Here is a 13,263-nt window from a genome sequence, read left to right as displayed (position 1 = left end):
AAGGAGAGGGGGATAGAAGTGGAGAGAAGGAGAGGGGGATAGAAGTGGAGAGAAGGAGAGGGGGATAGAAGAGAGAAATGGTGAGAGAAGGACAAAAGGAGAGGGGGCCTGGGTGAGTTTCCAAGCCCAGGACGGTGAACCCTGATCGGGGGGGGTTAGACCAGGCCTCTGGAGTTCCTTTGGAGAGATGAGGACCTCTGAGAAGAAGGTGTTTAGACACAGGTGAACATCAAATGAATCCTGACTCTAATGGATCCTGACTCTAATGGATCCTGACTCTAATGGATCCTGACTCTAATGGATCCTGACTCTAATGGATCCTGTGATGGATTGACCTTTTCTTTTTCTCATCTGAAGGGATATTTTCGTTTTTTATGTGGACGTTTTTCTGTGTGGAAATGTGTCTATTTTTTCTAAATGAATTTGGAGTTTCAAATCTTTCTGGTGTGGATTTTAAGGAGGCTGTTTAGTTGACTCTGTGGATCTGAAACTGCCTCTACTCATCTGAAGGGATTTAAACAATAACTATTTTGGCCTTGGATTTTTTTCACATGTTGTGTTTTTTTCCAATATGTTTTTTTCCCGTGCGGTAGTTGAGACTGCTTTGTAACCAAGCGGTAACCAGGCGTCAACTGAGCGGTAACCATGGCAGCAGCTTATCGTGTGGTAGTGAGCAGTGTTAGTTGCTACAGCAGCGTGGTGGTGGACCGTCGGGCTCAGAGTCACGCGGTGCACTACTGCTCCGGGTCATGTGGGGCGCTGTCCCAGGGACTGGACTGTACTGTTGCCCATCGCAGCACCTGCTCCGAGCTGCTGACCGCCCCCTCACACACATTCACACACAACCTGACCCGAAACGCTAACTCTCCTCACCAAATCCCCAACAGCTCTAAACTTAGTATGACTGGCTGTAATGGGGGTAGTGGTGTTCCTAATGATCTTAACAGTGTGTATGGTGTGGTGGGGGAGGACAGTCCTCCATGGCGAGGTAAGAAGGCCAACACTACCACCACTACTACCAGCTCTGGTCCTGACCGGCCTCTCCATAGCTCTGCCAGTCTGAAGGACATCACAGGAGAAGCCATCAACCTGGCCAGTGGCAAACTCAAAGAGTTCTCCTTCGAGAAGCTCCGCCTCTCCACCAGTCATGTGACCTTCAGGAAAGGTCGCAAGGTCAGACCGGACTCCTACAGCCGTCGGTCCACGGACCTCGACATCGTCTACGGACACTTCACCGGGAACGTCGGAGGAACCGGGAATGGGACTATTACCGGAAATGGAAACGCCAATGATGAGAACCTGCCTCCTTTCAGCGACACCACCAAGGTGCTCAAAGGCCTATCGCCTGCTAGCATCACCGCCGGGGGCGGGTCTCTATCTACAACCAGCCTATCCAGTGTCTCCAGGGCTGGGGGCGGGTCCACCAGTAGCCTATCCAGCGCCTGCTCTGGTTCCTTGGAGGCGGGGCTAAACACAGTGGCGTCTCTCTACCTCAGCTCATTAGCCGACGAGTCCCTCATCGCCCGGTTACTGGAGAAGACCCGTGCAGGGGAGGAGGGAGGAGTGGGAGGAGCAGGGGGGGAAGACATACGGGCCTGTCTGGACATTCTGGTCAAGTGTTCAGAGGACTTGAAGAAATGTACTGACATCATCAAGCAGTGTATCAGTCGGAAGAGTCCCGGGGGAGGGGAAGATGGGGGAGCCAGTCCAGAGAGCATCTACAGAGCTGTGATGACCAGACTGAGCTCCTATCTGAGGAAACTGCCTCTAGAGCTGGAGGGGGTTGGGTTAGGGTTAGGGTCAGGGGCTGGAGGTCAAGGGTCAGGGATTGGAGGTCATAGCGAGTTGGCCGAGCTGGTTAGTAGTCTCCATATGCTGCAGCAAGCTGCTGTCCCCTTCTCACCCATATTTGGGAATGATCAACCGCCACGGTATGAGGATGTTGTTCAGAACCCTCCCTTACCCAAGAGCAGGGATATACTGCCACCCTCGTCACTCGCTCCAGACTCTTCTCTCTCTTTGTCCACTACGCCTGAGACAGCAGGGAGACATAAGGTTCAGACCAACGGGCTGCTGCACACACACAATCTGTCACACACACACTCTCCCTCACCGCACACACACACGTTGTCTATTTCTACCCCTCCATCCCAGGCACACACACCTTCCTTGCAAACGCACACTCCGTCAGCGCGCACACACACTCCGTCCATCTCCCCCATGGAGGCTCTCTTCATTGAGGAGGACGCAGACCTGGGAAGGGGGCTGAACAGGGCTTCCAGACACACACACTCACACACACCGACCAGAAGCCTCACACACACTCACAGTCGGAACGGGACAGCTTTTAGTCCACACACACCCCCCAGCTCCGCGCACACACACCTCAGCCCCAATCTGTCACACGTACACGTTACACACACACTCCAGTCTGCCGGTGAAGACCTCACCTGCCCCCCAACCTCCGAACACACCCCTCCTGTCACTCATAGAGACGACGACATCGACAAGCTTCTGATGGACTTGGAGTGTCTGTCGCAGAGCATGGGTCGGGAGAGAGACAGAGTCAGAGAGGGAGAGAGAGAAAGAGAGGCGGAGCCCCCTCTCCCTGTTAAGACCAGACAGAGGGGGACAGGACAGGGGAACACCTCCCCACAAACCCAACCCTCTCTCCAGACACATACCCAAATCAACCCCCAGGCTCAAAGGCCTGTTCCTGTTAGCCACCTAACCGCTAACGCCCAGGCCACTAGGTCGACCCCCAGCTCACCTGCTCCTCTCCCCCAGGCAGAGGGCAGCATGGTGGGGCTGGGAGATGAGGAGGACGGGGCCCTGCTGCTGAGGATCCTGGAGAGCATTGAGAGCTTTGCCCAGGAGCTGGTGGACTCTGGGGGTAGTCCTGGGAACACTGGGAAGACTGGGGCTCAGAGCAAAGAGAAGGAGGTGATGAGACTCCTACAGGACACTCTGGCTACTGCAGCCAAGACTGACACTCTGACGCAGGCCAAACTATCTGGATCTCCACCAGCTGGGCAAGGTGACTGTCCGTATCCATCTGTTCCTATTTACGGTATTGTGTATATGTTGCACGGTTCTTCCTTCTATGTATGTATGTGAACTGAACTGTGCCTTTACCTACAGATGGACCTGTACATGTGTCTGCCTCCACACCAACACCTGCAACCAGACTTACAGATGGACCTGTTCCTACGGCCCTACCTGTCTCTACAGCTCCCACACCTGTCCCTGCCCCTATCCCCACAACCCTAGCAGAGTCTGTCTCTACAGCTCCCACACCTGTCCCTGCCCCTATCCCCACAACCCTAGCAGAGTCTGTCTCTACAGCTCCCACACCTGTCCCTGCCCCTATCCCCACAACCCTAGCAGAGTCTGTCGCCACAGACCAAGCTACACCTTCTACCCTACCCACACCTGTTCCACCACCTACAGTCGTACCCACACTTGTTCCACCACCTACAGTTGTACCCACACCTTCAGAAGCAGCCGCTGGACGTGAACATCCACCTGTAGCTGACCTGACAGCTGTACTTACCACCACGGCCACCCCTCCACCCTCCCCTGTCCCGCCCCCTACACCCTCCCCTGTCCCGCCCCCTACACCCACACCTGGAGAGGCACCTGTTGCAACCATCGCTGCTCCTCCTGTTGCCGTGAGACACCCGGTTGCCCCTAGCGATGTGGTTGCCCTGAGAGACATCGGCTCGACACTGCTCATCCAGCAGACGCCTGAGGTGATCAGAGTGAGTACCACTGAGCGCCGTCCGTGCGTGCGTGCGTGTGTGTGTGCGTGCGTGTGTGTGTGCGTGCGTGTCAGGCTGTCAGACATCTATTAGTCAGGTCTACCTGCCTCTTCCTCTGACACTATTGCTGTTGAAGAAGACTACTTTCTCGGTGTTCTAGCTGAGAGATGTAATGCTGGTTGGATATGTGTATATGTTCTAGTTGAGAGTAGAGGTCGATCGATTCTGATTTTTCAACACCGATACTGATTATTGGAGGACCAAAAAAAAGCTGATACCGATTAATCGGCCAATTTTTTCAAATGTATTTGTAATAATGACAATTACAACAATACTGAATGAACACTTATTTTAACTTAATATAATACATCAATAAAATCAATTTAGCCTCAAATAAATAATGAAACATGTTCAATTTGGTTTAAATAATGCAAAAACAAAGTGTTGGAGAAGAAAGTAAAAGTGCAATATGTGCTATGTAAGAAAGCTAACGTTTCAGTTCCTTGCTCAGAACATGAGAACATATGAAAGCTGGTGGTTCCTTTTAACATGCAACATGCACCCTGCTAACTAGCTAGCCATTTCACATCGGTTACACCGGCCTAATCTCGGGAGGTGATAGGCTTGAAGTCATAAACAGCTGCTGGAAAACGCACAAAAGAGCTGTTTGAATGAATGCTTACCAGCCTGCTGCTGCCTAACATCGCTCAGTCAGACTGCTCTATCAAATCATAGACTTAGTTATAACATGATAACACACAGAAATATGAGCCTTAGGTCATTAATATGGTCGAATCCAAAACTATCATCTCAAAAACAAGACGTTTATTCTTTCAGTGAACTACGGAACCGTTCCGTATTTTTAGGCGGCAAATTAGGCGGCCCAAACTGTTGCATATACCCTGACTCTGCGTGCAATGAACGCAAGAGAAGTGACACAATTTCACCTGGTTAATATTGCCTGCTAACCTGGATTTCTTTTAGCTAAATATGCAGGTTTAAAAATATATACTTCTGTGTATTGATTTTAAGAAAGGCATTGATGTTTATGGTTAGGTACACATTGGAGCAACAACAGCACCGCATCGATTATATGCAACGCAGGACACCCTAGATAAACTAGTAATATCATCAACCATGTGTAGTTAACTAGTGATTATGATTGATTGTTTTTTACAAGATAAGTTTAATGCTAGCTAGCAACTTACCTTGGCTTCTTACTGCATTCGCGCAGGCAGTCTCCTCGTGGAGTGCAATGAGAGGCAGGTGGTTAGAGCGTTGGACTAGTTAACTGTAAGGTTACAAGATTGGATCCCCCGAGCTGACAATGTAAAAATCTGTCTTTCTGCCCCTGAACAAGGCAGTTATCCCACTGTTCCTAGGCCGTCATTGAAAATAAGAATGTGTTCTTAACTGACTTGCCAAGTTAAATAAAGATGAAATAAAGGTGTAAATCCAAAAATACCCATTTCAAATTGTTATGAAAACTTGAAATCGGCCCTAATTAATCGGCCATTCCGATGAATCGGTCAACCTTTAGTTGAGAGATGCATTGCTGGTTGGATATGTGTATATGTTCTAGCTGAGAGAGATTTTGGGAGGCAGAGAGAGAGGGAGGCAGAGACAGAAAGGGAGGCAGAGAGAGAGAGGCAGAGAGAGAGCGAGAGAGAGGCAGAAAGGAAGGCAGAGAGAGAGAGAGAGAGAGAGGCAAAGAGAGAGGCAGAAAGGAAGAGGCAGAGAGAGAGGCAGAGAGAGAGAGAGAGGCAGAGAGAGAGAGAGAGGCAGAGAGAGAGGGAGAGGCAGAGAGAGAGGGAGAGGCAGAGGGAGAGGCAGAGAGAGAGGGAGAGGCAGAGAGAGAGAGAGAGAGAGAGAGAGAGAGAGACAAAGTGGTGGCCAGCTCTCTCCTCTGGAATGTTTGGGGTAATTTAGGGTTTTGTGCTGGTAATGTCATAAATACAGAGCCTTCAGAAAGTATTCACACCCCTTGACTTATTCCACATTTAGTTGTGTTACAGCCTGAATTTGAAATGCATCAAATATATTTCTTGCTCACCCATCTACATACAATACCACATAATGACAAAGTGAAACATTTTAGCATATTTATTGTAAATGAAATACAGAAATACCTAATTGACATACAGTGCCTTGCGAAAGTATTCGGCCCCCTTGAACTTTGCGACCTTTTGCCACATTTCAGGCTTCAAACATAAAGATATAAAACTGTATTTTTTTGTGAAGAATCAACAACAAGTGGGACACAATCATGAAGTGGAATGACATTTATTGGATATTTCAAACTTTTTTAACAAATCAAAAACTGAAAAATTGGGCGTGCAAAATTATTCAGCCCCTTTACTTTCAGTGCAGCAAACTCTCTCCAGAAGTTCAGTGAGGATCTCTGAATGATCCAATGTTGACCTAAATGACTAATGATGATAAATACAATCCACCTGTGTGTAATCAAGTCTGCACTGTGATAGTCTCAGAGGTCCGTTAAAAGCGCAGAGAGCATCATGAAGAACAAGGAACACACCAGGCAGGTCCGAGATACTGTTGTGAAGAAGTTTAAAGCCGGATTTGGATACAAAAAGATTTCCCAAGCTTTAAACATCCCAAGGAGCACTGTGCAAGCAATAATATTGAAATGGAAGGAGTATCAGACCACTGCAAATCTACCAAGACCTGGCCGTCCCTCTAAACTTTCAGCTCATACAAGGAGAAGACTGATCAGAGATGCAGCCAAGAGGCTGGTGGGAGACTCTGTCCATAGGACAACAATCAGTCGTATATTGCACAAATCTGGCCTTTATGGAAGAGTGGCAAGAAGAAAGCGATTTCTTAAAGATATCCATAAAAAGTGTCGTTTAAAGTTTGCCACAAGCCACCTGGGAGACACACCAAACATGTGGAAGAAGGTGCTCTGGTCAGATGAAACCAAAATGGAACTTTTTGGCAACAATGCAAAACGTTATGTTTGGCGTAAAAGCAACACAGCTGAACACACCATCCCCACTGTCAAACATGGTGGTGGCAGCATCATGGTTTGGGCCTGCTTTTCTTCAGCAGGGACAGGGAAGATGGTTAAAATTGATGGGAAGATGGATGGAGCCAAATACAGGACCATTCTGGAAGAACCTGATGGAGTCTGCAAAAGACCTGAGACTGGGATGGAGATTTGTCTTCCAACAAGACAATGATCCAAAACATAAAGCAAAATCTACAATGGAATGGTTCAAAAATAGACATATCCAGGTGTTAGAATGGCCAAGTCAAAGTCCAGACCTGAATCCAATCGAGAATCTGTGGAAAGAACTGAAAACTGCTGTTCACAAATGCTCTCCATCCAACCTCACTGCGCTCGAGCTGTTTTGCAAGGAGGAATGGGAAAAAATTTCAGTTTCTCGATGTGCAAAACTGATAGAGACATACCCCAAGCGACTTACAGCTGTAATCGCAGCAAAAGATGGCGCTACAAAGTATTAACTTAAGGGGGCTGAATAATTTTGCACGCCCAATTTTTCAGTTTTTGATTTGTTAAAAAAGTTTGAAATATCCAATAAATGTCGTTCCACTTCATGATTGTGTCCCACTTGTTGTTGATTCTTCACAAAAAAATACAGTTTTCTATCTTTATGTTTGAAGCCTGAAATGTGGCAAAAGGTCGCAAAGTTCAGTACTTTCGAGTGTATGTATTCACACCAATACATGTTGGAATCACCTTCGGCAGCGATTACAGCAGTGAGTCTTTCTGGGTAAGTCTCTAAGAGTGATTACAGCAGTGAGTCTTTCTGGGTAAGTCTCTGAGAGTGATTACAGCAGTGAGTCTTTCTGGGTAAGTCTCTGAGAGTGATTACAGCAGTGAGTCTTTCTGGGTAAGTCTCTGAGAGTGATTACAGCAGTGAGTCTTTCTGGGTAAGTCTCTGAGAGTGATTACAGCAGTGAGTCTTTCTGGGTAAGTCTCTACGAGTGATTACAGCAGTGAGTCTTTCTGGGTAAGTCTCTGAGAGTGATTACAGCAGTGAGTCTTTCTGGGTAAGTCTCTGAGAGTGATTACTGAGTTGTACACCACCTGGATTGTACAATATTTGCCCATTTATTATTTTTAAAATTCTTCAAGCTCTGTCAAGTTGGTTGATGATCACTGCTAGACAGACGTTTTCAGGCCATAGATTTCCAAGCCGAGTCATAACTTTAACTAGGCCACTCAGGAACATTCAATACCGTCTTGGTAAACAACTGTAGTGTATATTTGGCCTTGTGTTTTAGGTTATTGTCCTGCAGAAAGGTGAATTTGTCTCCCGGTATCTGTTGGAAAGCAGACTGAACCAGGTTCCTCTAGGATTTTGCCTGTGCTTAGATATATTCCGTTTCTTTTTTTAAATGTATCCTGATAATAACAAGAAAACCCATAATACGATGCACTCACCACCATTCTTGAAAATATGAAGAGTGATACTCAGTGGTGTGTTGTGTTGGATTTGCTCAAACATAACTTTATGTCCTGAATACAAATCTTTCATTTCTTTGCCACATTTGTACAGTTTTACTTAATTTAGTTCCTTGTTGCAAACAGGATGCATGTTTTAGAATATGTTTTATTCTGTACAGGCTTCCTTCTTTTCACTCTGTCATTTAGGTTAGTATTGTGGAGTAACTACAATGTTGTTGATCCATCCTCAGTTTTCTCCTATCACAGCCATTAAACTCTGTAACTGTTTTAAAGTCACCATTGACCTCATGTAAAATCCCTGAGGGGTTTCCTTCCTCTCCGGCCTCTGAGTGACTTTCCGGTTTAATTCATTTGTCAAAATGTCTAAAAACATAATTCCACTTTGACATTATGGGGTATTGTGTGTCGACCAGTGACACAACATCTCAATTGAATCCATTTGAAATTCTGTCTGTAACACAACAAATTGTGGAGAAAGTCAAAGGGTGTGAACACTTCCTGAAGGCCCTGTATGTGGCCTACATATCAACATGGAGTAAGGTTACACAGCATGGTCAATCAACAGACAGGAGAGGTAGACGGAAAGAGAGAAGGAGGGATGACAAGGAGAGAGAGAGAGAGAGGAATGTAGATGAAGTGGTCCACTCACAGGCTCTCCTCTCTGATTGGTTGAAGTGTTATTTTGGGACCAGTCTCTGTTGTTGCAGTGTCACAGGCAGAATGTGTGTGTGTGTGTGTGAGGTGCTGATTGGAGCACAGCGGGAGAGGGTGGGGGCTGTTGGCATTGGGAATGTTAATGGTGTTGTTACCAAGTACACACACACACACACACACCAGGCTGACAGATAGAGGTGTGATGGGGACCTAAATCTGTCTACTACGGCATCCTGCTAACAGACTCACTGTCGCCACAGTGTAAACGGACTCTGTGTGTGTGTCTGTCGCCACAGTGTAAACAGACTCTGTGTGTGTGTCTGTCGCCAAAGGGTAGGCTGACCCATTGCTACTGTTTGGTCACAACTGAGTCTAGGAATAGCTCTGTGTGTGTGTGTGTGTGTGTGTGTGTGTGTGTGTGTGTGTGTGTGTGTGTGTGTGTGTGTGTGTGTGTGTGTGTGTGTGTGTGTGTGTGTGTGTGTGTGTGTGTGTGTGTGTGTGTGTGTGTGTGTGTGTGTGTGTGTGTGTGTGTGTGTGTGTGTGTGTGTGTGTGTGTGTGTGTGTGTGTGTGTGCTGACAGAGTAATATAGGCCTTTCTGCACCTGTCAGAGTGTTCCCATTAATCACCATGGAGACCAGGATGCCAGGCCAGATAAATCCAAGGCCAGGCACGCCAGTCGAACGCAGAGCAGAGAGCAAGACAAGACTAGCAGACAGACAGCAGAGAGCAGACTAGCCATTTGGAGCCCAGAACAGAAAGGAGGCATAGCCAACCCTCCTCCTACCCTTCTACAGTGACTGCATTTCAAATGGCACCCTATTCCCTTGACCAGGGCCCTATGCACTAGGGTGCCATTCGGGACGAAGCCAGGCTTTGGGTTTTAAATTCCCCATGGGGGAGTGAATGAGTGGCCAAGTTACTGAGAAGAGGTCGACAAGATGAATGGAGGGGTAAACAGCAGGGGTTGTTGTCTTGGGGTCGGTACTTAATTACATCACCTCCTGAATGCTTCCACAGGAAATGAGGTCACAGCAGGAAGCTCAGCCAAGTGGTGAGAGAAACCCCCTCCCCCACTTTCCCTCTACAACACACAAATACACACACAGACACACCTTGGACTCATGGAGTCAGTGTTTCTGTGTGTAAGGAGTTTCCAACACTGACAATAGCCTCCAAGGTTAGCCACCCACACACACACACACACACACACACACACACACACACACACACACACACACACACACACACACACACACACACACACACACGTAGCCTCCAGTCCCATGGTGACATCATACACCACTCCCAGTGCAGGCTGGGATATTGTCCTAACAATATCCCCCCCCCCCCCCCACACACACACACACATAGAAAGAGAGAGAGAGAGAGAGAATAGAGAATACACATACGAGAGATCTGAAGAACTACACTTGATGCCATCACATTCCTCTATACACTCTGCACACTCTGCACACACTGCACACTCTTATACCCGAGGTCACCTTAGTAACCATTGTCTGTATACACAACTTCCTACATTTGTTGTGTGTGTGTGTGTGTGTGTGTGTGTGTGTGTGTGTGTGTGTGTGTGTGTGTGTGTGTGTGTGTGTGTGTGTGTGTGTGTGTGTGTGTGTGTGTGTGTGTGTGTGTGTGTGTGTGTGTGTGTGTGTGTGTGTGTGTGTGTGCCATGTAGTTTTTGCTGTTAACACACAGAGTTAAACAGGAGAAATTCACCAGGGGCGACTTCATCCTCCTCCTGCTTCATCTAGGAGCTCTGCCTCCATCTGTTGGAGGAGAGGGGTACTGCAGTACAAGAGGTCTTCTGGAGGAGAGGGGTACTGCAGTACGAGAGAGAGACAGAGAGTGTAAGAGAGAGAGTGTAAGAGAGAGAGAAAGAGAGTATATATATGTTACAGTGCACTCTGACAGGTTTCTGAAATAGTCTGTGTTATGTGTTAACTACTGGGTCTGGTCAGCTTCCAACTCAGACGCATAGTGCCCTGTTGTCTGTGGATGTGTGTGTGTGTGTGTGCGTGTGTGTTGGGCGAGGAAGTGAGTCTGGGAATAGAGCAGAGATGTGAACTGTGTTTCCTCGTTGTTGGCACGGTCACCCTGCGAACATTCCGACCGATGCAGCCAATCCAAGCCAAGGGTCGTTACCACGGAGATGGCATTTGGCATGCCTATTTTCAAGTGTGTGTGTGTGTGTGTGTGTGTGTGTGTGTGTGTGTGTGTGTGTGTGTGTGTGTGTGTGTGTGTGTGTGTGTGTGTGTGTGTGTGTGTGTGTGTGTGTGTGTGTGTGTGTGTGTGTGTGTGTGAAGTCTGCCTAGTTCCTGCAGCAGAAATAAGCCTATAGAGTTAAGCCAACTCCTTGTACCATTTGACAACAATAAAGGACATCACAGTGACACTTGACAGTTCATTCTATGGCACTTTCATAAATGTTGTTGTGAAAACAAATATCCAACTGTTGTTGATTTGAGTGTACAAGCCAGTCCAACTGAATTATAACACTCTTCTTACGCCACACGTCAATGACAAAGTACTTCCAGCTTTAGTACATGTGTTGAAGGTTTACTGACCTTTCTCTGAAATATTGCTGTAATTTCACATAATGGTTCCACTTTGAAAGAATAACAATTTACAGGCTTTAGTAATTGTTTATTTAAAAGTGAAGAGAGGGGAGGGGAGAGGGGAGGAGAGGAGAGGAGAGGGAGGAGAGGAGAGGAGAGGGAGGAGAGGAGAGGAGAGGAAAGGGAAGGGAAGGAGAGGAGAGGAGAGGAGAGAGAGAAGGGAGAGTGGAGGGGAGGAGAGGGGAGGGAAGGGGAAGAGAGGGGAGAGTGGAGGGGAGGGGAGGGGAGGGGAGAGGAGAGGAGAGGAGAGGGGAGAGTGGAGGGGAGGGGAGGAGAGGGGAGAGTGGAGGAGAGGGGAGAGGAGAGGAGAGGGGAGAGGAGGGAAGGGGAGGGGAGGAGAGGGGAGGGGAGGAGAGGGGAGAGTGGAGGAGAGGAGAGGGGAGAGGAGGGAAGGGGAGGAGAGGTGAGGAGAGGGGAGAGGAGGGAAGGGGAGGAGAGGTGAGGAGAGGAGAGGGGAGGAGAGGGGAGGAGAGAGGAGGAGAGGAGGGGAGTAGAGGAGAGGGGAGGAGGAGGGGAGAGGAAGGGAGGAGAGGAGGGGAGGGGAGGGGAGGAGGGGAGAGGAGGAGAGGGGAGGAGAAGGGAGGGAAGGGGAGGAGAGGAGAGGAGAGGGGAAGAGAGAGGAGGGGAGTAGTGGAGAGGGGAAGAGGGGAGGGGAGGAGAAAGGAGGGGGCGGAAAGCGATAAGAGGAGGGTAGAGGAAAAGGGGGGCAGGAGAGGGCAGGACGAGGCCTAGGGTGGTCTATCGGACCAGTCTAAGCTGCTAGCTCTGGTACCAATGCTGCATGGACTCAAATCCACTGCTATTTCAGCACTCTCTTTTCTCCTCTTTTCTCTCTGTACTGCCCCACTCTTTTACAAAAATACGAAGGAAAAGAGGAGGTTAGGGGTGGAGAAATGGAGGTAAGTGGAGGAGAGAAGGAGGTAAGGGAAGAAGAGATGAGATGAGAAGCCTGTCAGTTAGTCAGTGAGGAAAAGAGCACGCAGCTGGGTCAATGACATCTGTTCAGGGTCCGCTTACACACACACACACACTCACGCACGCACAGACACACTCATCTGCGCTTGTCTCAGATTTATGACTCACAAGTGCAGGGGTGCTTTAGGAACAACCAACCCACTGTCACAGCTGTCACAAATAGCAGATAGCTTTTACCATGATTCCACTGCCAGCACCGTTTAGCTACATACAGATGCTTTGAAAAACGCTAATGGTGGACCGAGCTACTAATAATAGCACTGAGCAGTTGCAACAGAAAACCACAACAAAGTTGTGTGAGCCACAGAATCATTGAGACAATGTGCATTGCAAATCATGCAGGCAAAGAGAGAGACTTACAGTGCTATTTACAAGTATTTGAACTTCTCCAGCTCTTGGAGGTGGCAGTGTGTGTGTGTGTGTGTGTGTGTGTGTGTGTGTGTGTGTGTGTGTGTGTGTGTGTGTGTGTGTGTGTGTGTGTGTGTGTGTGTGTGTGTGTGTGTGTGTGTGTGTGTGTGTGTGTGTGTGTGTGTGTGTGTGTGCGTGCGCGTGTGCGTGTGTGTGCGGGTGTGTGTGTGTTAAGGATGTGACCTTGGCTTGAGAACACTGCACTTGTAAATAATCACACACACACACACACACACACACACACACACACACACACACACACACACACACACACACACATACACATACTCACAGTGGGATTATTCACTTCATGTCGAGCGTGTCTGATGTTCCTGTTGTAACTCTCTCCCCTCCTGTCAGCTGTAGCGCTCTGTTCAG

The 13,263-nt window shown here is 48.2% G+C and overlaps 1 protein-coding gene across 2 annotated transcripts in view; it reads left to right on the top strand.

Moving 5' to 3' along the window:
• The first annotated feature begins 389 nt into the window (after positions 1-389).
• The window catches only part of LOC139402449 (serine/threonine-protein phosphatase 2A regulatory subunit B'' subunit alpha-like), a 28,700-nt gene continuing 15,826 nt past the window's right edge, over positions 390-13,263 (top strand). The window contains exons 1-2 of one of the 2 annotated variants that reach the window (XM_071146405.1): positions 390-3,037; positions 3,142-3,761. In XM_071146405.1, the coding sequence (XP_071002506.1) occupies positions 646-3,037; positions 3,142-3,761 (3,012 nt within the window). In that variant the 5' untranslated portion in view covers positions 390-645. Of the gene's footprint in view, positions 3,044-3,141; positions 3,762-13,263 lie in introns of both variants that reach the window. The other variant, XM_071146404.1, reaches the window with a different exon arrangement.

Source organism: Oncorhynchus clarkii, unplaced genomic scaffold (assembly GCF_045791955.1).
Source record: "Oncorhynchus clarkii lewisi isolate Uvic-CL-2024 unplaced genomic scaffold, UVic_Ocla_1.0 unplaced_contig_1720_pilon_pilon, whole genome shotgun sequence".
Classification (NCBI taxonomy): Eukaryota; Metazoa; Chordata; class Actinopteri; order Salmoniformes; family Salmonidae; genus Oncorhynchus; species Oncorhynchus clarkii.
Note: the sequence above shows the minus strand (reverse complement) of the source record. Positions and strands in the feature narration are given on the sequence as shown.